Raw genomic sequence first — 26,679 nt, 5'->3', positions numbered from 1 at the left:
AAACGTGTAGCACGTAAGTCTTTAAAAACAAACTCTTTATTAATAATAAAATGATACAACTGGCAGTAAGTTCCCTAAGGGCACGCTATATTACAGAGCTGTACTTGTACTGAGGAACTGAAATTGCAAAGAGACTGGTAACAGCAAGGAGGGGATCGGGGAGAGAAACTCGCTTTTGTTGAAGTGGAAAGGCTTCACTGAACTTCCGGAACTACCAGCCACCCCTCCCTGGATCCCCCCAGCCTCCTCTGTAGCCACCGCCTGCCCCTCGATAGCCTCCTCCTCCTCGATAGCCTCCCCCTGGGCTACCTTGGTATCCTCTTCCTCCCGAGCGCCTGCCGGAGTAGCTGTAGCCACCGTAGCCTCTGCCTCTGTAGCCAGAGCCACGCGGGTAACCTCTCCAGCCTCTGAGGCCACCGCCGTTGTCATAACGAGCCATTTTGGGGGGGCGAGGACCATCACCGTACCTGGCAAAGAGAAACATTATATACTTGATGCAATCTTATAGCTTCCATTTTTTTTTAATTATTACAGGAATAATCAATTGCAAGATACCCAGTTAAGACACCCCTATTTTCTGTTAGCAGGATATGATGTTTGAATTACAGTTGCACATTTTTCTTTGGTTTGTTCCTTAAGTGACCTTCAGCTCACAGGTGTTTTCATTTGGCTTTGCTTTGGAAGCAAGACGTGAAAACAAGGGGCAATGAAGGGGTGCAGGCATAGCCAAATATGGGTTTTATTTCCAGAGACAGAGGTGAATAGGTTTGCCCAAAATAAATGTGGATTATCTTTTCTTTAAAAGTCATTGTGTTTTGGAAGAGGCAATGACAGCTTTTATTCCTGAGAGCCCCTTGTCCTTCCTGTGGAAACAGGCAGTGACCTGTCTACATCAGACTCCGAACACGACGATTTTACATACACTCAGACTATCAACTTTGAAACGAAACCTGAAGCTCCTGTCCACACGGGACAAGGCTCTCCTGGTGATTTTAGCTCTGGGCTCCTGCAGCCACAGACCTGACAGCTCTGACCAGCTCTCTTCAGGCTCTCGGTGTCCCTGAGGTGCTGAGCGCTCCTTGCCCTGCAGCCCCGGCCGCCCGAGCTAACCTGGCATTGGCAGCCATCAGGCTGATGCCCGCGGCCGACGGCCTGGAGATCTGACGGATCACGTTCAGCATTCGCTCGTTCACTGGGTCCAGCTGCCGAATGATGTCAGGATCTTTAGTCACTTCCACAACAAGAGCCTCCATCGCAGCACGCAGAGCAATGATGCAGGCAGCTGCGTTGTGGGGCATCTTCAGCTTGATCCTAGAGCACAAAGAAGTACATTAGATGGATCACGACTTCTAGCAGAGACCCTGTTACGACAGATGTTCCATGGAACGGTTTTGCATTGCGTGCTGCACGCACCGAGCCAGAAATCTATATCCTCATCTCTGAAATTCTAATCTGTCAATGAAGGGACATGAAATTCAGGAGGCAAATTTGCAAGATCCCTAAAATGTGACGTTGTTAAAACAGAACTATCCTTCTGTTTAAATTTGCTCTTGAGATGTAACATACTCAAGTAATGCCAATACGTAACTCCTAGCGTCAAACCAGAAAGATACAAAATCATAAACTAAAAACATGGGGCTCCTCAAGATTTTTGAAAGCTCCAGGTCACCCTCAAAAATATTAGGGAATTAAGCTTAAGGAACTCTTCACCTCCTTTTTACTGACCGAGGCAGGGAAAAAAGAAAGAGACATCCGGACGGTATTTAGTCACGGCCATAAAGCGCGTGCTGCCAGAGGCAACCAGCAAATCCTTAGTGTTTCCCTCCTCAAGTTGTGTTTCAGAGACTTAGACCCAAAGTTCCCTCAGCCCCTCTCTGAAGGGGAGGTCCAAAATACATAGTACCTCTTACTCGTGTTCCAGCTAAAGGGGAAAAACCACCAGCTTTTATGGAAATTCCCTGGTGTCGTGTTTTCAATTTAAGCAGATAATCTGCACCAAACAGTGCTGCCAATATAAACCCCTCCCTTCCTCAGAGGAAACAAAGGTAATGCCTCCACAATTAGCCCGTAGCGCTCCGCTTGCTCTGGGGTTCCTATTCTATAGAGATTTACGACTGTGTTAGCAGCCGCCCCCCCTCAGCCTGTACTCTTTCGTAGACCTGAATATCACAAGTCCATACCAGTCATCTACCAGAACGAGCTCCCCATCTGACAGGACTTTCTTGGAGGCAAAGAGAAGCAGCTGCAGCGGGCTCACCAAGGTCATTGCTTTGGCAGAGACGGCTCGTGTTCGAATCTGCAGGTGGAAGAGGAATACGAGTCTTGAAATGGAAAACAGATCCCTACACCTTCCTCTGGCCACTGAAACCAGAGAATTTTGTAAAAAAACCCAAAAAAACAAAATACAAAAACAACACACAAACAATCTAGGTATAATGTGAGGAAGTTACAAGGGCACATGCGCATACAAAAGTGAACGCTAGGCAGATGTTTACCGGGATTCAGTACTGGCTGGTGTAAAAAAACACCACCAAAACCTACTCGCCATTCAAAAGCATTCGTTTTCCCATGGCGGCATGTCTGCAGTTACACAGCTGACACACTGCAAGATCCATCTCAGGCTCTGCCAACCTAAAAATGACCCAGGCACTGCTGAATTACCTTCCCACCCTTTGCACTGCTGGGGCTGTGATGAAAAACCCGTTGCTGCTTCTTTAGTAGGGTCCTACACACGCAAATTTGGAAGTTGCTACACATCTGTGCAACCAGCCTGCTTTGTCATTTTATAGAAACAAGACCTTAAGCTCGTACTTGAAGCGAGCACTTGGGCAGTAACAAGCCCGAGGCAGAGATAACAGCGCTGACTACCAGGGCTCTGCCCGTCAGTGTAAAGAGGACCTGAAGAGCAGCACTTGGGATTCCGGCCTCCCGCCCCGACAGCTGCCTCCCTCCCTCCCTCCCTCCTGTCTTTCACACGTGGGCACAATCTGTTGTACTTGTTTGTCCTCAGGGAGAAGATTTGCTCCTGCCTGGAAGTTACCACACATGCTCAAAAGAGAGGAACTTCCAGAATAGAAATTGTGGCAGAAAAATGGGAACTCACAGGTCAGAGAGAGACTGCCAAATGCGGCAGGAAACAGACAACCAGACCTCGGAGAGAAACTTTCTTTTAGCAGGTACAGAATGGGTAGTCACTCTTAGCTGCCCGTGGGTATTTTAGTTTAATAAAGCACAGCTTTTTGGGTTCAGAAATCTTTTGGTGTTTTAGGGGAGCTCGCTTTACAGAGCTGGTCGAGGCAGACCCACTTGAGGTCCTGACATAAAGGGTGCAGAAGAGACGAAGCCTCACCACAGCTCTGAACTCTGTGTGTGGAAACCCAAAGTATCAAGCTGAGCCCCCAGCCGGTGCCCAAAGGGGTCAAAATTCCACTTATTACCAACAAAGTGGTTTATCTGCCACTACTAAAATAAGTTGCATGTCAGCAAAAAGGACTGAGGATATAAAAACCAGCATAAATAACCACGATTCTGAACTAACCAGTGTAGACAAGGTGACAAAAAAAGAAACCCCTACGTGTACGTGCACAGTACGTGCTGAGTACACAAAATTAATGAGACGGAGGAAAGGTCCTGGGGACCCTGGGGAAGGCATCTCGGGGGTTTTCCGAGATGCTTGGGAAATGGGAGGTGACAAACTACCTACGTGCCAGAAAGGGAGCACCCCACAGCTGTATTACATGTTCCTCTTTTCTCTCTGGATTCATAAACAGCGGAAGTGATAAGGGCAGAAATTCTCTAGTGCCTAATTAGAATGGAAGAGCTCCTAAAGCAATCTCTTAAAGAAGATAATAATTTAGATCTTTCTCTGTGACCTGGCTGCTTTCACAAATCCCACAGGAACTGTCTATGGAGCTAAGACCTCTACTTCTACGGAAACTGGTTGATTGGAAGTTACTGTAAAGGCTGTGTGACACCACGAGCACATAAGGTTCGCTTTCTGGAAAGGCAAACGAACAAAACCCAAACCAAACAACCCCAAACAAGCTAAACACTACCTAGTGTATCTTTTCTCTTACAGCTTCTTTACCAAAAGCAGCCTCTGAGAACTTGGCAGCACGTGATCAAGGACAAATTCGAAGTCTTTACCTTCTCTCCAAAAACAAAAAAAGGCGACGGATACTTGATGTCCTGGCTGCCGAAAGGGCAGTTGACAGATGACTTGTGGATGAGCGCGTTGTGCCCCTCAGTGGTAAGAATTTTCCTCTTCTCCTTGTGGTAGCAGACGTTGGGGTAGACCCCAAAAGCAAGCAGGGAGATGACAACATCCAGATTATTATCTGGTCCAGTGTTGTTAAACGGTTGAGTCATCAAGCATTCTGTTGACAGAGAACAGAAGACTGGCTCTCATCCACGGGTCATGTAGGACAGCACAGCAGAGTTGTTTAGGATCCTGGATCAATGCATTTTCTCATTCAATCAACTGGTAGATGTGCAGCTGTTCTCAAATGACCTCTGCACCCAAAGCATTTCAGTTCTACATTCAGCCTTCAATTTATTCATGGAGAGCAAAAGGCTGAAAAATACTACTGCAAAGAGATGTTTTTCTCTCCCAAGCTCTTAAAAAACAAGGAGAGAGGGGTTTGCCCAGAATGTGCTGTACCACAGTGCGTTTCCTGTCATTTGTTTTGGAGACAGATCTTTTGGGGGAGGTCAGAATGGATGTTTTCATTAGTTTATTTGTTATAAACCTCCCTAGAGTCTCTGATGGCTTGTTTTCAGGTCATCTTGCCCAGAAATAAAGTTAAGGATAAATGCAGCAATGATCCTAGCAGCATGAGGAGAAAAAAATTAAAGGAATTTAAAAAAAAAAAAAAAAAAAAAAGGAGGGGGAGATGAACATCTGCTGAATCCAGCTACCCATGCCATTTAACTGAGCAAGCTCCTCAGGAACATCAGGCAAATTCAGAACCTGTTCAACTTTAAGAATATTTTTATTTTTTTCCTTAGAAAATTGAATAATATGCCATACTACTGCACATCCTTCCTGTGGCAGAAACCCAGAAAATCACAGGGCAGCTAGCACACTGTCTAGATCACCCAGACTCCCTAAGGCTAATGAGAAGGAGAGGGGAAGCACAGCACATACTGGAGATGCAACAAGTGAAGAAGAAAATCAAGGAGGTAATTTTCTAAGGACAATTGCTTAACAGATTTTTAATCCTGCAGCCTCCAAAATCTCCTTATGTGGCACCGCAGCCATCACAAATTCTCTACGAGAGAATGAGACAGCACTAAAATGTCACCTGAACACAGCCGTAAAAGCATAATAGCTTTATGGCACACCCGCTACTACAGGCCTCTGTGCTTGTGTATTCATCACAGATTATCGTGTGTGTTTGTTTCTCAGCTCATGAGAAAATCAATCATTAAATTACTATATCAAAACAGAATTAATCACCTTCAGGAAAGCCAGAATTAACAAGTATATCTTTCAGCTGGACTTTCGCTTCCCAAGTCATCCTAAGAGTAGCCATGCTGAGCCTTTTGTGTTCACAAAATCTTTTTTCTGCTTCTTCACCACCCATTCTAAAAAAGAAAACAGAGTGAATTACAAGTCTGTTCAAGAAAAGGAAGAGCACGACAGTCTAGCTGTCACAGCACCCATTGACATCTCTAGTCTGGTCACAAAACTGCTGACCCCGTGTAACTTCTCATCAAACTTTGTACCAAGACAACATACCTTGCATCATCCCAGGCTTGGAAGACGGAGAGCAAAGCAACGTGATCTGAAAACCTGTTCCCAGCAAAATTCCTATGGACATAACCCAGTCGTTTGCCTTCACTGATGAAAGGTTCGGGGAAACAGGTGGCTGCAGAGATAGTACAAACAGCATCCCCCACACTGAAAGAAACCACAAAAGGTATCAGGATGGGCTTTATTCACAGCGCTGCTGCCAGCAGCTGCTACAGCCTGGTGATACCAGTAGAAACTTCTCCGCTACAGACTTAGTAATTTGGCCCTTATCTACCAGAGCTCTTCACAGAAACACTTCCCTGGAAGTGGATGTTAAAAGTAGCTCCAATTCCAGTACTGTCACAAGCGTTCACAAGTTCTTTGTCTATCTTCCCTCCCCTTCCCCTATCCATACACAGTTTTTTTCACCATCTTCTGGTGGAAACGACCCTGCAGCCATCGCAATTACAAAGAGCGGAACTTCACTTCCGCTAAAGCAAAACGTGTGGATTCATTTTTCTTATTATCTAGATCTCAAATTTCACACCTCTCCACCTCTAGCTCACTGCTATACTTCAGTATTTAGAGTCCCACTCTTAACTCATAAGTAATCAGCCTCTCCTGGTCCTTTGCAGTTAACTCTGAATTTCAAGACTACTTTATTCCCTATACTCTAAGATACTTATCCTCTGCTCTCATGAATATTCAGTTTCCTATCCCTAGATGTAGCATTTATAGCCCGTCTAGATGTAGGTTTTTCTCTTCTAGGGTGCATGTCTAGAGGCTCAGGAATTCAGAGAAACAAGAAAAAGACCACTGAGACCACTAAACTTACTAAAAAATGCAGCCCATTATCATCATCTTGCCCAGACGAGGTTCAATGGGAAGTTTGGCTAGGATTCTTCCAAGAGGTGTCAGCTCATCGTTGGAATCCAGGGCATCAAGCTCTGAAACAAGATCTCTTATTACCAAAGATGGTTATCCAATCCCAGAAATCCTTAGGTAAGAAATTCAGAATTTTATAATTGCATTCAAATAGAGCCCCACCTGTATTTAAGTTTACTGTTGATTACAATACTGCCAACCTGATTTTCAAAACTGGTCTGAGGTCAAATAAACACATTTTACTTTAGCTTTACAGATATTTTACTACCTCCTCCACAATTAAAATAACTACTATTTAATTCACATACGTATTTTTTTCATTTCTTTTTAGTTTGCTTCTGTACAAAATCACTATTGAACTTTTTTCAAGTCCCTATACTTGATCTAATTAATCTAACCTAATTTCTGCCTCAAATCAAAGCAGCTCTATCACAGCCAACCGTGGAGTCTTCGCCGCAACTGGCAAATCACAGAACCCTCTGTTCATCAAAAAGAGAGCACCACAAACTCTCTCCTCCGTGAGGCTTTGCCTGCCTCTATTTACAGACTGCTTTGGGAAACTTCAGCATAACTACAAGCTTTATATTTAATAAAAAAAAAAAAGCTTTGTAGCCTCAGCAATCAGATGGGAAAGTGAACGAATAAACGACTCCTTGGCCACTATCAAATCCATTTTTCTTGGTATCTATTGAACTCAAAAGCCTAAAGAATATTGCGAAGAATAGCATGTCTTGCCATCCTAAACACATACAGGTAGCAAACATGCACTGAAAAAAAAAAAAAAAAAAATCACACATCACCCAGGAAACGGAGGCACATGCAGAAACGTCTACGTGGTGTTAGAGCTGAAAAGATTTGCCTTTTCGCCTGGCTTTACATTTCCTATCTGCAGTGTAAGAAAAGCACTAACAGTTTTTAGATCAGAAAGTCGTTAAACTTCAATACATATCCCTAGCTATGTTTTTCATTCTGGTCTCCCTTCTGTGTACAAGCAATGTAGGCTCATCACACAATTTTTTCATAAAATCAACAATCAAACAGGTATTTCAGTTCTTAGAAATTTTTAGAAATGCTTATTAAGCGACATTTGCAAAGCCTGCTGAGCTTCGAGATCACTGTTTTAAATCCAAAGCATAAATTTAGGGCTCCTCCCTTCTTCATTTTACTCATATTCTAGCCAGTCCCTTGAAGAAACTGGGGCAACAGCTTAACTCAGTTTCTCCTGTTTTGGGAAGATACTGATGCTTGCATATTCATAAACTGGAGATTTAATTACTTGATAAAATAGTGAGATCTTGGGTCAGCAAACTGTACAAAGCAGTAATTATACAAGAAACTACTAACCCCTCTTCTTCAGCAGTTTTATAGTAGTTTTGTAAATGCCTCAGGCACGGGACTGAGTCTGTGTCATACACAACAGTGCCACAGCTGGAAGACAGGAAGCTGGAAGCTAGCGTAAGTTACTGGTAAAATAATAAAACAAGCCTTAAGTTTGAAGGCTCAAGTTTCTTAAAAGAATGACACTCCACTTGGGAATTGAAGTATTTCTTCAGCTGCAAAGAGTCACTGCCACCCACACGACACATCCAGGAACCACCTCGCTGTTTCAGACAGCATGCTTACTACACAAACAACCTAACCAGAGACGTTAAAGCAGTTTGTAAGTGATTGTTACACACGGGAGATGACTTGGAGTCAGCTTCACTGACATACAATCTTGTGGACAAATAGCGATACCTCTTAGCGTCCGTTCGGCTTCAATCACCGCATCCAAAGGTGGTGGTTCTATCGCTTTGGCCAAAAACTGACCAATTCCTCCCAGCCGCAGCAATTTGATGCTCAAAGCAATTTCATGAAGCGGTGTTCGAAACATTTCAGGTGTTATATGAGTTTGAAGTCTGGAATCGGAAGAGAACAGACAAAAAAAAGCCCATGTTTTTCTGAACGCTGGCTTTGATCACCATCATGGGTCACTCCATCAGCATAAACTATCACCCCCCCCAAAGCAAATACTGCCTCCTGGCATCGACTCTCACTGTGCTCCTCTAACTCAGTCTCTTCTACCGGTATTTATCTTCCGTGCTTCTCAATTCTCATCTCAGGGTAAATTTACAATGGAAATGCAGAGGGTATAGGCCTCACATCACCACTACCCTGACCACATAGAGGCCTGATTTGCAGCACGGCTGCGTCCGGCCCCCTCGATCAACTCCAAACCACCCAACTCCTGCACATTTCTGCTTTGAGCACTAAGAAGATTAAGTATTTTTGCTGGATGCTTTCCAAAGGTGTTTTTCTTGTCAGAAAAAAACCTGATGGAAATAGATGGAGCTCTTAAGTCTTTAGCAACAGACAGCTAGAAAAGGTTTCAAAACACCTTGAACGGATATGCAGATTCAGCTGGCATCCAATTTAGATGGTATCTCTCAAAAGATTATCTACACAAGTCCACAAACACTCTTTCTTTCCTAGGAACCATGGAGCTAATATATTTTGGGTTTACATTCTTTGAAGGAAGGTAACCTGAAAGTCTTGATGTCCCATGATTACTTCAATAGCCTAAAATCAGTTTGCTGTCAAAAATTCTTTATTAAAGTCAGTCCACTGTACTAGGCATCAGAGCTAAATAAATCTGAGCAATTTAAGGCAAGTTTTTGATCAGGAACTATTTTATGCACCTCAAACTATGGGCAAAAGTATATAAACATATGTAATATTATTTTTAAGCAAAAGAACAGAGAATATTCCAGTGTGAACTGACTTCATGCATCTCCTTTCTGCGCTTTCTGAAATTATTTCTCGTTTGATCAGAAGTAGCATACAACGGTTCTGAGAGAAGTCTCTGAGGTTGTTTTATTTCTAAAGAGCACGGCCTCACCTTTCAAAGCGAGCTCTGCTGCATAAATGGAAACAAAATCCAGCACGCACACGTCCGGCTCTTCCTTTCCGCTGCTCCAAATTAGTTTTTGATGCCCAGACTGTGGCATAGTTTGTCATGTTGTTATGAGCAGTGAACAGCTTCACTTTTTGTCTGTTACAGAAAAAAAAAACCCAAACCAACCTACTTAAGATCAGATGTTCTTTGTCTTGAGTCCTCCCATCAGATCTTATTTTATTCTGTGCAGCCACGCTGCTTTGAACAAGCGAGCCACCCGTGTTTGATTAGCTAAGCTTTGGGTAGTTAGCCATCTGTCTGGAAGGTAAAGCATCATGGTCTTTATAAAGCAGCGCCCCAAGCTATACACAGAATGAAGTGTCAACAACTGTCTCAAAAACTTCAAGTTCTCATGCAATTAACAAGATCCCTATGCGTAATTTGCTCAAGAACACGCACAGCGAGACAGGATCTGTAACAGACTACAAAAATCCTATTTTCCATCGGCTCTACACTGAGCGTTTGTAATATTCATTTGACAGACGACGTATTTCAAACACGCGTGGAGACCCAGTGACACCTCAGATGAATAGCGCCAGCCTGACTGCAGCTGACCAAAACCAGCCCACTGACATGCCAGTGCCGTTTGTAACCGCGTCCAACGGCTCAAGACAATGCAAATGTGTCTTGAGTGAGTTAGAGTCCTCAAATTCGGCTCTGTGACTGTGGGAACACAAGGCAGTTCTGTCTGTTCAGAAAACCTTTTTTGCATTCCAAAGAATAGGATTTACAAAACAAAAAGCTACTTCATGAACTCACTTGCAGGAGTCTATAACATAGACGACATCATTGATGGTAATGCTAGTCTCCGCAATGCTGGTAGATAAAATAACCTATTAAAAAAAACAGGAAATGCATATTGAAATATATTTGGTCTGAAAAAGTTAAGGATGGACTGCAAGATAAACTACACAACCCCTATAAAAAAAGTCAGCAGTACATTCCACAAAAGCACAAGAACAGAACAAAGCATGTTACACTCCACAAAGAGAAGGTTCTCGTACTTTTGTTACTTCAGGAGGCACAGGATCGAACACTCGTCGTTGTTCCTCCAGAGGAATTTGTGAATGCAGAGGTAAAATTCTATACTGGTGGCCCCCTACAACACGAATACGAGAAGGTCAGTAACTATTACTGTGTAAATCTCATTTTTAATTTGCACAACATAATCATTTCTACCCATTCATTCTCACAACAAATCAAGCCCACTCCCACTCAGCTAACTCTCATCTTTACACACTCAGTAGTGTCCTTTGGAAAAGGAGATGAAACATAATAAACCACAGTTGTTTGTACCAAAGCGTGGACTCATTTCTAGATACTTCTGCATTGTATAGATCAAGTTCCAGCCAGGCAAGAAAACAAGTACAGCTCCCGGGACATTCAAGGCCTTGATATAAATTAGTAGGGCTTCGATGAGTTCAAAAGAAGTTTCTTTTTCATTCAGCTGAGCCATGGAATACTTTGTTTCTGGGCCATATTCATCGCTGCAAATAAGGTTGCAATTGGCCTAAAAAACCCAACAACAACAACAAAAAATAAACACACACACGAAAGAAATCATATAAATTAATTTACTCAACCTGTGGAGACTGGCTGGCCAGGCAAATAGGAAAATGAGATGTGTGGCTAGGGAACGCCATCTCAGGCACAGCTCACAGAATGACTCACAATAACCAGTTCAAGTCCTGCTTCCCCAGATTTCTAATACAAGAATGGAGTTACAATCTCACTGCATTGAGTTATAACTCAATGCAAATTTGCAGCAGGAAGCTATCAAATGAATTTAACTTCTGTTCTGGTGAATGAAGATATCATCATCATCATAAGAAAACGCTTCTCAAGAAATATCAATCCTTCTTTAAAATTTCAAATAACTGACCTAAACAGTAGTTTCAGACCTACAAATTAAAAGCTGTATCATGGAAGTGATTTATGTCTGTGTATATATGTATGCATGTATGCATGTATGTAAGCACCTACAGTATCAACTGCAAGAGAAAAAGGGAATCGAAATTTTCACCCTGAAAAAGTATCACCAAGCTCATATTTCTGTATCTATTTTTTCCTCCCAGGTCACCAACGTTTTCACTTTTAAAAGCATTTCAGTTCTACCTTTAAAGAGAAGAAAGCTGACAAAACACAAGAATTTTACCTTCAACAAAAAAAGCAATTCTTCCATTTCCAAGGGCAATGAGGAAATTAAATTCTATTTCTGAAGTTAACAGCAATCTCAGATATTAAAAATACAAAAGCTGCTAAAAAATGTTTAACAATGCCAAATGAATTACACTCAAGCTAGAGTCCTAACTGGCACTTGTTTAATTTTTCATATTAAAAAGTCAAACATACATCATCATCTTCACTTTCTTCATCCTTGTCTTTCTTCTTCTTTTCCTTTGGAGGAGGAATGAACTCAGTCATTTGAATGCAATCTTCCAGAAAATAATCTGCCAGGACAGACAAGCATTGGTTATCAAGCCTGACCACTGGAAGCCTGCGTAAGGGAACACAATTCTTTTTATCACCTCTTGAGATTCTCCTGATATAATCATGATGTTTCAGAGTATGAAGCCAAGATCAGAGAAAACTCCTTGGCTGTCAGCTAGGGTATGAGAATTATTCCCATGCTATTCCAATGATTATTTCTCTATTTAATATACTTCCACATATTTTTTTTACTGTTTTGTTGGGGGGTTTTTCGTGGCTGATTGAAAGCTATTTCCATTATTCCTGATATCACAGACAACCGATCTGAAACACCAAAGCTTGACTATTACCATCTCATTCTCCAATGGAAACTACCCCACGTGGTGGTGCTTTGGGGTGGGTTCGTGTTGTGGGATTGGGTTGGGTTTTTTGGGGGGTGGGGATGGTGGCAGTATTATTTGTTTGTTTGTGGTTTTAAACCAAACAGTGCTATGAAACGGTTCACTGTTACTGACCTCTTTGCTCAGGGTAAGTCACATCTGTAAGACATGACAACCCAAAAGAAACACGTATCTTGCCGCACCCATAATCTTAAAGCATGTGACTGATAAAATAAAAACCAATAGCAGCTCCTGAGAGTTCCATCAGTGATTTACCTTGGACAGGGTAGGTTCTACCGAAGACCTCCACGACGGGACAGTTGAAGAAGTATTCACAGAACATACTCGTATCGATGGTGGCAGACATAAGGATAACCCTGATTTCAGGATATGCCTGAACTACATCTCTCAGCACCACCAAAAGAAAGTCGGTCTGCATATAAAGAGAGTAACAGCATCATTAATTTCCTACCATAAGAAGCAACATCTTCCCAAGAGATCAGAAAGAATTACACAGACATATACATTTATTGAGCAGGAGCTTTGCTGGGCAAGAGAAGTAACAATTATCACAACAATATTCTGCAACCAGAAACAGTTGTCAGTGCTTCATTTTGCAAATACTGCAATTCCTGGGATATGTGAATTTTAGGATTTCCAATGTAAAGAAGAGTTATTCTTTTGTCAGAATGAAACAAACTAAAGAAGAGCATTCAAAATTAGTTTGCTTGCTTCCTAACAATACATTACGACCTAAGGTCTTTTTACGTATAAAGTAGCCATGGTTCATAAAACAAATAGGAAAGACTCAGTGCAATTGTATGCAACTTTTTATAGTTCTACTTAAAAATGACATTTATTTGGTTTTGCCATGCAGTTAGGTGGGCCCTTAGTTCAACAGATAAAATTCCAATCTCATTCAAAAGTTGAAAACTTGTATTTTACATCATTAATACAAACTGAACAGATGAAGAGATCAGAAAAATCTGCATTGCAATTCCATCTAAATGAATCCCCAAGTTCTGTCAAAACAAGCTTAAACACCACGTTAGAACTTAGTGGTTTCTCTCACTCTTTGTGTGGCAAAGGTGAAAACTCTACGGAAGAATCAAAGGGACAGAAAATGTTTCCCCTTTCTTAAGTTAACACACAATCCCTCTCTCAATTCCAAATTCTATTTGTAATTTGTTGCGTTTTTCTTTGTGTCAAAGCCAAATTGCAATGTGTCACCATCAAGATGGCAGCTTCAGTAAATACCACTGCCGTTCCACCACGGTAATACAACACTGTCAGTAAAAAAAAGCACTCCAAAAGAAAAGTGACATTCACATGCTCCCACATTTGGCCAAGAAGTGCTTGTACCATGGCATTCTATTTTCCCCAGAGAGGACCAGGACATAGAAGGAGATCCTAACAGGCAAAAGAGGTAGGGAAGTGAGTGAGCACAAGTCCTTGCTCTTTTAATCAGGTAAGGAGTTATTAAGAGAAGAATTTCTAAGAATCTCATCAAAGATGGAAAACTCACATATATGGCATTTAGTAAAATCTACAGTTTCCTTTCACATGTTTACTACTACATAAGAACACACGCAAAAGTTAAACAGAACAGAAGCACAGAGAGAAATAGGATCGTGATCACCAGCTAACTCACATTAATGTCTCTCTCATGGATCTCATCGACAATAACATGACTAATGCCACGGATCCCAGCCTCCACCTTTCTCAGAAAAACACCTTAAAGAGACACAGTAGTTAAATGTTCACATAGGTCACAGCTCAGCCTTCCCCCCCGCCACCTCGCCTCATTTCATCAAGAGCAGTTGCACTGGTTTAAAAATCAAGACGTAACAGGCTGCCCAGCATCTTTTACAGCCCCATCTCCGATTGCCATGCTTTCATTTGTGCAAGTGCTGGGGAGCACAGAAAGTATTACTACTAGAAAGACTCCTTCTTTCCCACCCAATACTGCTTCCCCTTCTGTCTTTTAAGGACAATCAATATACGGCAATTTTATCTCTTCAGGAGATTATTTCTGCATTGTATTAGACCTGTGTAACCATACTTCTGAACTACAATCTTAATCTTTCTCTGCACAACAGTATGTCAGCAACTTATTCTATTAAAAAAAAAATTGTTACGCTTTTAAACAGATTTTCTAAAAATTTTAATGCCACCACGTGTCTGCTTTTGCTGGTAACTCGAAGAATTCAGACCCATAATTGATAAGCTCCAAACATAAACCAAACAATACAGACCTACAGTGCAGAACATCACACTGGCATGCGGCCGAGGAAGCACAGATTCAAACCGCACGCTGTATCCACAGCTTTGCCCAGGTTGTTCTCCCCTCTCATAGGACACACGCTCTGCTACAGAAACTGCACTAATCCTCCGAGGCTGAGGGATGAAAAAGTTTTCTCTAACTTAATGATGAAGTTTTTTAAGTTTATCAGAACACCACCAAAACCAAGAAAGTCAATTATAAAAGCTACAGGTTTATATAAAGATTTCGTTACAGAGTAGTCATTAAACAGTAATATCTGTAACAGCAGGCTTTTTTCTTCCAAAATGGTCAATTCTGCACATGAAGTGATAGAGGAGGGATATAAGGATATACGGGAACCACCAGCTGGCATTTGCCAAGTCCTTTCCCCTCGGTCTGCCAAACAGTTTTCCGCTGGGCAAGGTACAGGCCAGATTATCCCCATTGTAGATATATGAAAGAATAACACTCCAAATGAAAATATACATGATGCTGAGGTTTCTCCTACATGTAGTACCGAGGAGATAGTTTTATGAATGATATCCTGTAATGCTAATCAGATTTCTCAGCCCATCCTAATCGGTGATTTCTAGCATCCGATCACAGAACTTAAGCAGTTGCATTTGTAACACATTCCTCACCTGCGTCACTACTATGTTGCACTCCGCAGCTCTGTTGGTTTTGATGTATTCGTCCAGGATGTACTGTGGAACTTGTGTGGTTTTGCCACAGCCAGTGGCACCCCGAATGACAACAACAGAATTGTAACGGATTGCATCCAGAATTTCACTTTCAAAATTCTTCACAGGTAAGGCCTCTCTCTCTTGCTGGATCTGGAAAAAAATTCAGCACGTTTCCAAAAATCAACCTAATCTGCTACACATGCATACATTGTCTCACTCTTCTACACAGGGTTTGCTTACACAAAGGAAAAACTGTGTAAGAACAAATCACAGTTTGTATTTTTTCCTTACACAGCACACATCCATCTCAGTGCAACATCCAGCTCTTCTGAAAACTTGGTGTCTATTACTACCACAGTCCAGTCTTACACACGTTGTATACGATACGTTCAACCTCTTTCAGAAAAAGACTAGCGCAAGCACGCCATGCTACAGGAAGCACACTTACCCTTTGTAATTCTTCATCCTGCTCCAAACGGTACATGAAATCGCTTTTCAAATCCACGCTTATTTGCTCTGGAGTGAGCTGTAAATACAAGACATTGTTTGGAGGCTTTTTCACCCCTCTGCTTATCTATATCATCACTTCAATATCAAATCAGTCACATCAACATCATGATTCCGAATATCAGTAAAGGATCATTTCCTGTGTAACTCTCTGAAATCAGTTACGGCTATGAGCTATTTTATTTCATTCATTCCAGTGTGTTAAAATTAAATGGCCGTCCTCAAAGAAGTTTCTCAGAAAGATTCAAAATACTGAAAAGAATGATTGTTTAAATTTAAATACTTTAACTGCTTGAGAAACATACTCTGTGCAGCGGTAAGCCAATGAGATACTGAGATGATCATTCGGTCAGGAGTTTTTAATGTAAGGAATGAAATAATGTAAGCACATAACCACCCACAGAACAGTAGCTGAAAAGGGAAAAGTGAGCAGAGAGGGGAAATTTATCAAGCAACTAAGAAAGAATTCTAAAGAAATTCAAATTTGTTACCAAAGGGCTAATTGGTTTTACTGAAAACAAGTTAGCTGCACCATGACTAGCACATGGAAATCCTAATGAGATTTGAAGCCAGCTCGATTCGTATTCTGTAAATACATCAATTATGTGTTTTAAGCAGCAACACTCAAATTTATATCAGTTTCATATTTTTTAAAGCTGTATATAATGATCACTGTTAAATTAATGTCATTTACAGGAAAAAATGGAATCAAAAGAAGCATTAAATTATTATTTTAGTCATAAATACACTGGTTCCTCTGTTGTAGGAAACTGAAGTTCCTGCCCCGAGAGTCTTTTCTGACCAGGTTATACCAGTGGCCAAATTATGCCTCCGAACTTGGCAACCTAGTATTTCTTCCCTTCTTCCTCATTTTATCATGCCACATTGCTGCTTTTCATTTGTTCTGTGGTGACTAGAAAATGCCAAAAAAAGGAAGCAGGCTGATTGTGTCGTGACACCGGCTTGGAGCAGTTTCTCCTCCCAGAGAATAAAGTCCCAGCACAGAAATATGGGAGAGAGAGGCTAGAGAATTATAAATGACATGCCCTTATGCTTACCTTGTCATTTCATTAAGAACTTTGTATGGGCTGCACAATAGCAGGCAAAAAGTGAAACAAAACCAAGAATTGGGACATTCAAGACATTGCTGCTCAAAACCTAATAAAACATGAAGTAAACAGAAAGAACTCCTAACAATGAAAAGGCCCCCTTCCTCCAGGTCAGGAAGGGAAGAAATTTTATCAGTGGTTAAATCCTGGGGGAAAAAAGCATTTAAGAGTTCTGGAAGCATGGGGAAAACAAACAACAAATCCATTTTTTAAGCTGTCTTACATTTGCCAGAGGACCCTCATCAATATTGCAGCTGGTCCAAGGGTTCCAGTTGGAATGAGGCGGTGACCATGGAACGACTCCCATGTGACTTTGTCTCTGCGATGGTTCAAAATGGGCCAACTTTCCAAAATTAATCAGAACTGGATTACTGGAATCTTCAGGCTATAAATCCAAAAGCAAAGTGGGCAAAGAAAAATAAATGTATTAAACAAGTAGGCTTGATGGTAAATACTGGAGTATTGGAACCACACACTCACCACAGGCACAATCTCCAGAGACAGTTCCCGTACAGTGTTTTGCAGCCGATTTTCTAAGTCAGAAGACAGCGACACCTCATAGGGTTCCATCTATTAAATATTTAAAAACTACACGTTAATATACACAAAAAGACAAATGGAAGCCAGAACTGCAGGCTACTAGAGAGTATACCGAACCATCAAACAAGGCTAAAGAGTACCATCAATTAAAAATTCAGATTCTTGAAACATTTTGCCAACTTTTTATCCAACAAGAACCTCTAGAATATTTTTAAATATCTGAGTTTAATTTCAGAAGAAAACATTCCCAAATCTGTGACCGAATACCAAAAAAATGCTAATGTGCCAAAGAATGAAACCAAATAGTCAAGAATTGTACACAGCAAACAGAAATCTTTAAGCTTCTAGAAAATTTATACTGGAAAAAGCATTTGTTACAAATCCTATTTCATTTAATATGCTATAAAACTAGTTTACTGCTCCACTCACATAAACATGAAATTCTATTTCTGATCCAAATCCCTGACCAGACCAGAAACAGTTGCTGGTCTAAAGAATCAAAATTATTATTAACTTGTAAGCTGTTAAATATCGAGAGCAAACTCACTCATCTTTATAAGAGAGTGCTTGTGTGTTAGTACAATGAAAACAACAATTTCTGACCCTTCTACCAGACTCACCGATTCTCCTTTTTTCTTTGCCTGTCCAGAATAAGGTTCTATGACACCAAGATGGTAGAGCTGTCTAACCAAGGAAAGGGCACAGGACTGTGCTGCCAGCTTTTTGTTTGATCCATGCTCACGACTGAAAATCCCTGCAGCACACAAAGTTCAGAGCTGTAGCAGCTAACGAGTCAAACAGCTTCCACAGAAGATACTACTCTGAAAATGGGCTTTGTGATTGTTCACACAGGCCATGCTTCAGGGAAAGAGTCTCAAATCTCAATAAATCCAGAGTTCCAACATAAAATCCAACCAAGTCCCTTCATCAGCTGACTCCCAGTAGCTGTGTAATGTTACTTACTGACTTCCTGGGGAACTCCTGTAAAGTTTTTTTTTGCATTCAGTGTCTACGGAAGTATGATTATCCTATACCACCCAGCAACATCGTACAAATTTCACAGCAAGCTCTGCGTAAATGGGTATGGTATGGGCAGCACACCCATTGCCTGGGAATGTATTAGACACCTGCATTTCTCAGACATGTGAGGAACAACTAATTAACACAAACAAAACCTACTATATCTCACAAGCATTTTTTTTGTGCTGAGAAGAAAGGTTAGTAGAAACATGTAACAGACGAGCAGTAGCGTGCAACAAGCACAGCACACAGACAAAAGATTTCACATCAGGAAGCAAACATGAAACTTTACCTCTGGAAGTGGCGTAACTATAAAAGTCTGTACCCATGAGTATGACCTATTCCTCTGTACCAACACCCATCTCTTGTTATGATAAAAAATAAATAAGAACACTTACTTCTGCCCAGCTGCTTCACGTAAATACTCATTTCTGCAATAAAACTCCTGTAAGAGGAAGAACACAAAGGTACAGTTACCAATAGCTGATACTGACAGTGCAAAAAAAGCCGCTCTTTCCAATTTTTCTAGGCAAAGATCTCTGTGTCCTCAGTCAGAGACTCTCAACTCATCAGTGGCCAAGATAATAGTCCCTTTAACCCCAAGTTAGTAGGTAACGGACTTGCCATCAATAGAACCAGTAGATCTGTTAAGAAGAGTCCTGCAAATGCCACCATTCAGCCCTGATATTTAAAGCCACGTTATTAGGAAATATGCTCTGAGCTGTCTAAGTTTAAGACAACAATTATAAAGCAGATAGTATGTTAATGTAACATTAACCGTAACCCACTAGTAGCCTGGGTTTATTAACTCGGATGCAACACCTAATACAGCAACGCTGGGTTTTGCCACACGTTGGCCAGCTCAGAGCATAGAAAAAACTAAAGCAGGTCATCGTGTCAAAGACCACTGAACGTATCTGCAGAGGAAGAGACAGGATATTTGAATTTTCATGAAGCCTTTATTGCCATGCTGTGGGAACAGCATACAGTCAAAAGTAACTCTGTGGAGCAAATGTAATGGTGTGCCTAGTAGGCATGTAACCGATTCAGTTAAAGGTCAACTGTTATATGAAAAAAAAAGAGAGAAAGCGATATGTCAACAGAGGATGAGGGAAACCAAGATCCATGTTTTTAAGAATCACAAGCCTAAGCATTTATTTGCAGAGATTAAAAATTAAAGCCGAACTCTTATAAGACAGGATTTAAACTGGCAAATGTGATTCAAGATGTGTGACTGGGCTTTATCAAACTCAGGTCCTCTTTGAAAACTATGCCTTGGTACTTCCACAGCTGCAGGCAGAGCCTTGCAATCTGTGTCCTTCATTTCTTGCTGCAAACAAACAAACAAGAAAAGGTTAAGCAAGGGACTTAAATTTCAAGTCAGAACTCCTTCCTGTACTACCAGTGAACTGACCTTCGGGCACAGTGGCTTCATGGGTCGAAGGCCACTGGCTTTCAGGGACACAACAGCCAACTAAGGCACCGATGACAGTATGTTTCTCAGCCAGGCCTACAGTCAGCATTCAATCTCATTCTCCTCCACCTAAGGGGAGAACAGCAACACCAGAAATCAGTTCACAGCAGAATCCCATGTGATTGTTTAGTACAGCCTCAGCAGCCCGTGTGTGAACACGCACACATCTTTGGTGCCCCTCGCTGCTACCGTCTTCAGCAGGAACAGGAGGAGGCAAAGGCATCCCACGCTACCGATGGAATCCCAAAAGAGAAAAGCCACACCCCATCCCTTAATATTTCGTTCATATTTTGTGTATTAGGAGAGCTGTGTTTCTATTTACAATTTATACCCTCCTGTCATAATTAAAACAAAGTTTTCCAAATCTGAATTTTCCAACTAATACTAAGTTCTTATACCATATGATTATGATTACTTGACAAAAAAAAAAAACCAACACATTTCTCCTTTAAAAACCTCTGAGAGCAGGGCTGACATTTCTGTTATAAAGACTATTACTTTAAAAAAACCCCAAAACCAAACAAAACCCAAAACATATTACTGTCCTCAAAACTCCAAAACCATCTCAAATTATTCCTCTCCTATTATACATACCAAAAGGAGTAAATGCAACAGTTTCCCCTCTCTCAATGAACGCTAGAACTCATGAGGACAGTTTCACGCCTATCCAATCCATTGCAGCAGATAAGTTAGTTCCCCCTTCTGCCACTCCATCCAGGGCAATTCACACAAGCTTTCCTGGATGTAGTAAATAGGAAACTCTGAAATAGTCTCTGGAAGAACAGTAAGTGGGCTGAGAAACATACTGTCATCTGTGGCCACCTCATTTTGCTCAAGATTATATGCCTTTAAGTACAGGGGGTTTAATGCTTTTAGGTGCACAAGGCATAACAAAATAAGCTGCTCAAATAATCTGCAAATTACAGAATGAAAGTGCTCAAGAACTACATCTGCCACAAGAATATATAAAATTCCTAGTGCTGTACAAGCTAATTCTTTCTGTTACTCATTTAAGGGAAAGAAATCTCCTTGCTTGAAAACATAAATGGAGATGAAGGGACTTGAAGATAGGTTTTAAATGAGAATTTAGAACTTTCTGACACCAATACACATATTTTAGATGTCCTAAATGCTTGCAAGACTTAAGAACAAAAGAATACCAGAAGTCCTGCAAGTAAGACTCTCATGGGAGACTGTAATTAGAGAATTCACTTCTTTCTAAAAAAAAAAAAACAACTCTCACAGAAAACAGATTCATATAATAAAAAACTCCCAAAACTCAACAAGAAGAATCCAGCAGCAGCATGCCATTCTTTCTGACCACAAAACATAATTATATTTCACAAGCAAAAATAGAATGTCCTGAAGTTTTGATAATTTCTAAAGACTATTCCAAACAGGGGAAAACAAAAAACCAACCATCAACTCTTTATGCATAATGTTGTGTGTTATTTTGATTTGGGAGATGCACACGAGAATTTTCTGATGGGCAGAAAGGGAGAATGGGCAGAAAGTCAAAAGAGAGTAATACCCAGCTGGTTTCAGCTGAAATTTCAAGACCCTCAAACTCCTTCAGGAAGATTCTGCCAAACTAATTTTTCCAGTACAAGATTCTACTGCCAAAAAAGTTAATTATAATAAAAATATAAACCAACGTCCTTAGAGTACCTTTCTACATAAGCTAACGTAAGCATATGTAAGATTTACTCAAAATGCACAAAGGCAACTGCAGTCCTTATCACTCTTTCCACTCAAACTGACACCTCAACAATTAGCTAGAGCACTGCAATCGTTTTAAAAGCTGCACATCCGTGAAAAACCTTAGACAGAAATCTCTTCAGAGTCACTCGGATCTTGGCACCAAGGCTCGTCACCCCCGTTTCAAGATTTAGGGATGCTGGCAGGCCTGGCAAAGAACACTGCTTTCTCAAATGGCCCTATAGAGCACTGCAAATAAGTGTGATTAGCCACCATCACCGAAAACATTTCCAACCCTTCATATGCAGAAGGTGACTAAAACTACCAAACCTGTTGTGATCGGGCCCCATTTCAGTGTATTTAAATTCTTCCTGAATCTTCTCCTTTTGGAAAAACTGGTTCAGACGTGCCTTGGCATTTTCCAAGGTCCAACTCCCGTGAAGATCGGCATTTATGTCCACTTCTGTCTCTGAGGTCTAATATTGGGGGGGGGGGGGGGGAAGCATTATTTTCTCATTTATAATAGATTTCAGTTTTAAACATTCTTACATGTCTTTGAAATAACTTGTCTAGATGCTATAAAATAGTTCAGACTTCATTACAGAAAAAGCTAAAAATTCCTCAGTATTTCCTTATTGTCACAACAAAATGTCTATGCAATTAGATATTCACAGCACCCGGAGTGATTTATTTTGTTCTTAGCTTAAACAAGTTACCTTTGTTAAAAGTCAGCAAGCAAATCTGCAGATTAAGTTAAAATCAACAGCAAAACATCAAATGAAAACTGCAAGCTTGATTAGAAATGCTAATAAATTAAAGGAAGTGAGAGATACCTATTTAAAGAACTAGAGAGGAATTCCGTATAAAGACTTACTGCCAGCACTTCTTGCTCCTCTTTCCTTGAATAATAATCTTGCAAGTTTGCACCCCGATCCCACTGAGCTCCGTGATTGCCACAGTTTCCAGGTGCTGCACATAGCAAAAAAAAAACCAAAACCAAAATAACTCCCCCAAAACATGTTCTTAGAAATGGAGAGGTATTGCCTGGCAGCCGCAACAGGACATGACCAGGCCCTCAGATCTCATGCAGTCATTCATTCCTCTGCCTCAAAACTGTAATGACTTCTGACTGTCTTCTGTGTGCAGAATTATGCTACTTGAGAGAAAAAAACCCCACTAAAATCTATAGGCATTCATTACATCCACATACAGGTAAATCAGTTTTCACAGTCTTACCTATTTCAGTCTCTATAATCAAATGTGGAGGAAGAGGTCCACCCAAAGTAGAACTGGAAGCAGTAACATCTCTAGCCGCTTCACGTCCGTCAGCGGTATCACCAGCTGCTGGCTAGGAGAGAGAGAATGAAGGGAAATATCAGCACATTCGTACAAAGTAAGTCTTTTTACTATTTAGCTAGAAGACTGTTCAGGCAGTTTAAAGAGATCATGCATCATTATGCAATAGTTACCCTCAGTAGTAACCCCCAACAGTAATAGTAATAGCCTTTTAAAAACTGAAAGGAATACAATTGTTGGATGTTTGGCTTTTTGTGAGTGTTCTGTAAAAGGATTTCCAACCCTGACTTACTGAAGTTCAGCAATCATAAAATCCACTGTTTCAGTACCCAGGGTAAAATAACAGACACTGGCCCCAATCATATATCCAAGGGAACTCAAATATTCTTTACGAACACACACAAAAAAAAACTGCTGTAAGAAAACATTAATACTTTTAGGAAATGTCAAAATTATGGTTAATCATTACAATTTGAATTCTTCCCATTTTGAGATGTGTACATTTAGCTAACTGATCACACCACCTCTGCTTTATTCAAGATACAGAAGAGGCTATCCCTTTTTAGCCATGCAACACGTTGCGTTGCCATGAAACTAACTGGTACATCAGAAACAATATAGGTCCTGTTACTATTAGGCTTCACCTTGGCTAACGAGGCAGGAACATTGCTTCCACTGATCAAATCATGTCTCTTATACAGATAGATCCTTCATGAGGCACTAGAAAAAGGCTCTTCGAACGTATAATGTAGCTTCATGCTTTATTTATTGTTCTCTAAAACTGCTATAAAGATAGAGCTATCTTCCTCCTCAGCTTTTATGCGATAGTCATTGCTGATACTCGCATAGCTCATAAACATCATAAAAAGCAGTGATCCTATTACACAGGAAGAGCTAAGGCAGAAAGCATTTACGATTTAAAAAAAGCCAAATTTTCAATGTCGGGTTTGAGATGTGATTTTTTTTTCAAGTACACAGTATTATATATCATAACATGCATTTAAAACAATTCCCAGTGTCAGACGTGAGTATTCAGCACAGTTTTCAGTATTCAAGTAAGGCTGCACCTTACGAGGGACTCTGAATTCTCCCCAGCCTCGCCAGTTCTGCAGGCCAACACAGCTGTCTTTACCAGATCAGCCTACAACATTCACCGTACGTATTCCAGCTTTCCAGCACCGCAAGCAGAAGTCCTACACTTTCAGTCTTCTTCACTGCACACGGGTGCCAGGCTGAACTCCAGGGATGAAATGCAACCGGATGCGCAGCACTGCAATTAAAGATCAGCCTTTGGTAAGGAGAAAGAGCAGCTTACTCCAAAAGCAGGAATTTCGTCTCTCTTCATTTCATTCACCCGAACCAAGTAATTGATAAAGTCTCGAGCAGCGTTGCTTTGCGCATCCTTCTTGTTAGTGGAATTGCCCATGCCAATGTAGTTAAAGCCTTCCACTCGAACCTGCGAATAAAAATACAGATCTGTGGCATGTACAGTGAAAGTGTCTCAAAAACCAGTCATGTTGAAACACCAAGTATCAGTTGCTAGTAAGTACAGGAGAAATATTATTGCTGAGTATTGTTACATATCGTTATACAGGTGTATATATGTAGGTAGGTTTTGAATGTATACTTTATACCTATAACAGAAAACACTCACAGTCCATTCTCAGAGATCATGAGTGTTTCTGAAAACCTCGTTGAAGAAAATGAATCTGTGTAGGAAGAGATACTACCAACACACAGCAGCAAAACCGCCCAGGTTCACTTTCCTCAACCTCAGTGCCAAAGCCTCAGACAAGAAGGGCAGGAGTGAGCTTGTGCTCGCTCAAACCCGTAGCTCCACGCTGTTACAGCTAGCAAGATTCAATGTATTTCATAAACTTAGAAACAAGCTTTAGAACGGCAATTTTATATCCTGCTAGCGTGTCTGACAGGCTACTGCAAAACTCAATCACAGGAAATTTATTCAAAATTCAGACTAACCGGACATTTTACACCCACTTTTCCACAACCACTACCCCTCACCTTACAGTAATTTTCTTTTTTTTTTTTTTTCACATTTACAGCCAGCAACTCCATTTCATTTCAGCTTCACTTGCATAGACTACTTACGCATTTCTGATTTCCACTCTTTGCTCTGCTGACCATGTAAACAGCTTTTTACTATAGCTAGTTATTCTTCTTAAAAAAAAAAAAAAAAGTAAGCAGATTTGCATATAACATTCCAGCTAGCCCAAACAAGAGTTTTGCACATCATTGTCAATGCCAGACTGCATTTATACTTCAGTGCTGAATCACCCTGGTAGCCAATAACCATCTTCTCATCAAACAACACGCTTTGTTAGTATTCTGCTTAACAGGTTCCAAATAATGAGCTGCCACTTTCAGCACCGACTATCAGCCTACCAGGACAACTGCATCACAAACCAAACGGTAACCGTACTGGATTCACAACCATCGCACCAGACTGTGAAAATCAGTAAAAGAGAATGTTTAAGTGAGATCTATCTGTTAAGTTTCTAGGGATGCTCACGGGGCAGCAACATACGCAACAAAGAAGTGTTCAACGCTGTAACTGTCCGCACAACCACTTCATCCGAGCAACGCTCAACCTCGGTTACAATACCTTTAAAATTGGTTTAATATCACTGTGCTTCTCAGTTTTGTTACCGGTGGAGAAGACGAACGGGGAAGGAAGGGCATAATGACACATTCAAGGCGTTTAACGCAAATCTACGACATCGCTACGACGAACTAGCACGTGGCCTCACACTTAGCATCAGCTCTTTCCCAGAGCCCACCGCAGGGCAGAGCTCGCCCTCAGCGTCCGGCGCCAGGAGCGGAGCGATGCGGACAGCACGCAGACCAGCAGCCAATCCAACAGGGATTTTTTAATACATCTCCAGTTCGGCAGATGATCAAAGCTTTCACAGCGGTGACACGCAGCACCCCTTGCTGACAATTTTAACAGCGCGAAGGGTCACACACGCACACGCAGGAAAATCGATTCCTTCTTATCGCCAGAGCTCTGTGCCGGGCTGCGTTGCTCTCACAGACCCCCTAAGCGCATTTCGCACCCTGCACAAGAAGCCCGGGTGCTTTGTCCGCGAAACGGCCGAGCCTCCCGTCCCCCGGGCCCCCCTCGGCCTCCGGCCCTCCCACCGAGGGCCCGGCGGGCCCCCGTCCCCCGGCAGACCCCCGGGCCCGCACCTCACAGAGGAACGTCTGCCGGCTCCGGCCGCGGCCGGGGCGGATCTCGTAGGCCGGCGTCAGCCTCCTCCTCCCGCACCAGGCGTACAAGTAGTTCTTCACGTCCCCCATGGCTCCGGAGCGAGGGGAAAGGTGTTGAACACCGGGAAAGCACCGGGGGAGACACCGGCCTGACCGCGGCCCGCCCGCCCCTCCCAGCGCCGGCCTAGCTGCGGGCAGCACCGCCTTCCCGCGCCTCACAGCGCCGGCCGCGCATGCGCGGCGACCGCGGCGGGACGGGGCGGCTGCCCCGGGCCCAAGTGCCGCTCAGCGGCACCCAGAGCGGCGGCAGCGGTACCAGCGGCCGCGTCCCTCGGGCCTCGGCGGCGCAGGGGATGACACAGTACAGAGGGCACCAATTGGGCTCCGTAAGGCAAATTCCCGGAGACGCCCGCCGGCGGCAGGCGCTTACCTGTGCCGTTAAACGCGCGGTAAATCACGGCACGACACTGCGGCCTCAGGGCCTAGCGCGCCATTCC

The 26,679-nt window shown here is 41.9% G+C and overlaps 1 protein-coding gene across 2 annotated transcripts; it reads right to left on the bottom strand.

Moving 5' to 3' along the window:
* Positions 1-14: 14 nt before the first annotated feature.
* On the bottom strand, positions 15-26,407 carry DHX9 (DExH-box helicase 9). Of its 2 annotated transcripts, XM_075760519.1 has the most exons (27): positions 26,162-26,407; positions 24,270-24,410; positions 22,895-23,006; positions 22,533-22,627; positions 21,989-22,134; positions 18,885-18,931; positions 18,087-18,220; positions 17,407-17,496; positions 17,150-17,311; positions 15,759-15,836; positions 15,269-15,460; positions 14,620-14,761; positions 14,016-14,098; positions 12,641-12,797; positions 11,907-12,004; positions 10,851-11,064; positions 10,559-10,653; positions 10,314-10,387; positions 9,498-9,650; positions 8,357-8,517; positions 6,570-6,681; positions 5,741-5,902; positions 5,459-5,586; positions 4,147-4,376; positions 2,181-2,296; positions 1,111-1,311; positions 15-467 (listed from the first exon to the last, which is right to left on the bottom strand). In XM_075760519.1, exons 1-27 carry the CDS (start codon positions 26,270-26,272, stop codon positions 212-214), a joined length of 3,690 nt encoding a protein of 1,229 aa, XP_075616634.1. In that variant the 5' UTR covers positions 26,273-26,407; the 3' UTR covers positions 15-211. The 2 variants fall into 2 exon arrangements, with proteins under 2 accessions (XP_075616634.1, XP_075616635.1); XM_075760520.1 differs by lacking the exons at positions 21,989-22,134; positions 22,533-22,627; positions 22,895-23,006; positions 24,270-24,410; positions 26,162-26,407 and adding an exon at positions 19,901-20,024.
* Between the last annotated feature and the right edge of the window lie 272 nt (positions 26,408-26,679).

This window comes from Balearica regulorum, chromosome 8, assembly GCF_011004875.1.
Source record: "Balearica regulorum gibbericeps isolate bBalReg1 chromosome 8, bBalReg1.pri, whole genome shotgun sequence".
Lineage (NCBI taxonomy): Eukaryota > Metazoa > Chordata > Aves > Gruiformes > Gruidae > Balearica > Balearica regulorum.
The sequence above is the reverse complement of the archived record's forward strand: the minus strand, read 5'-3'. Positions and strand labels throughout refer to the sequence as shown.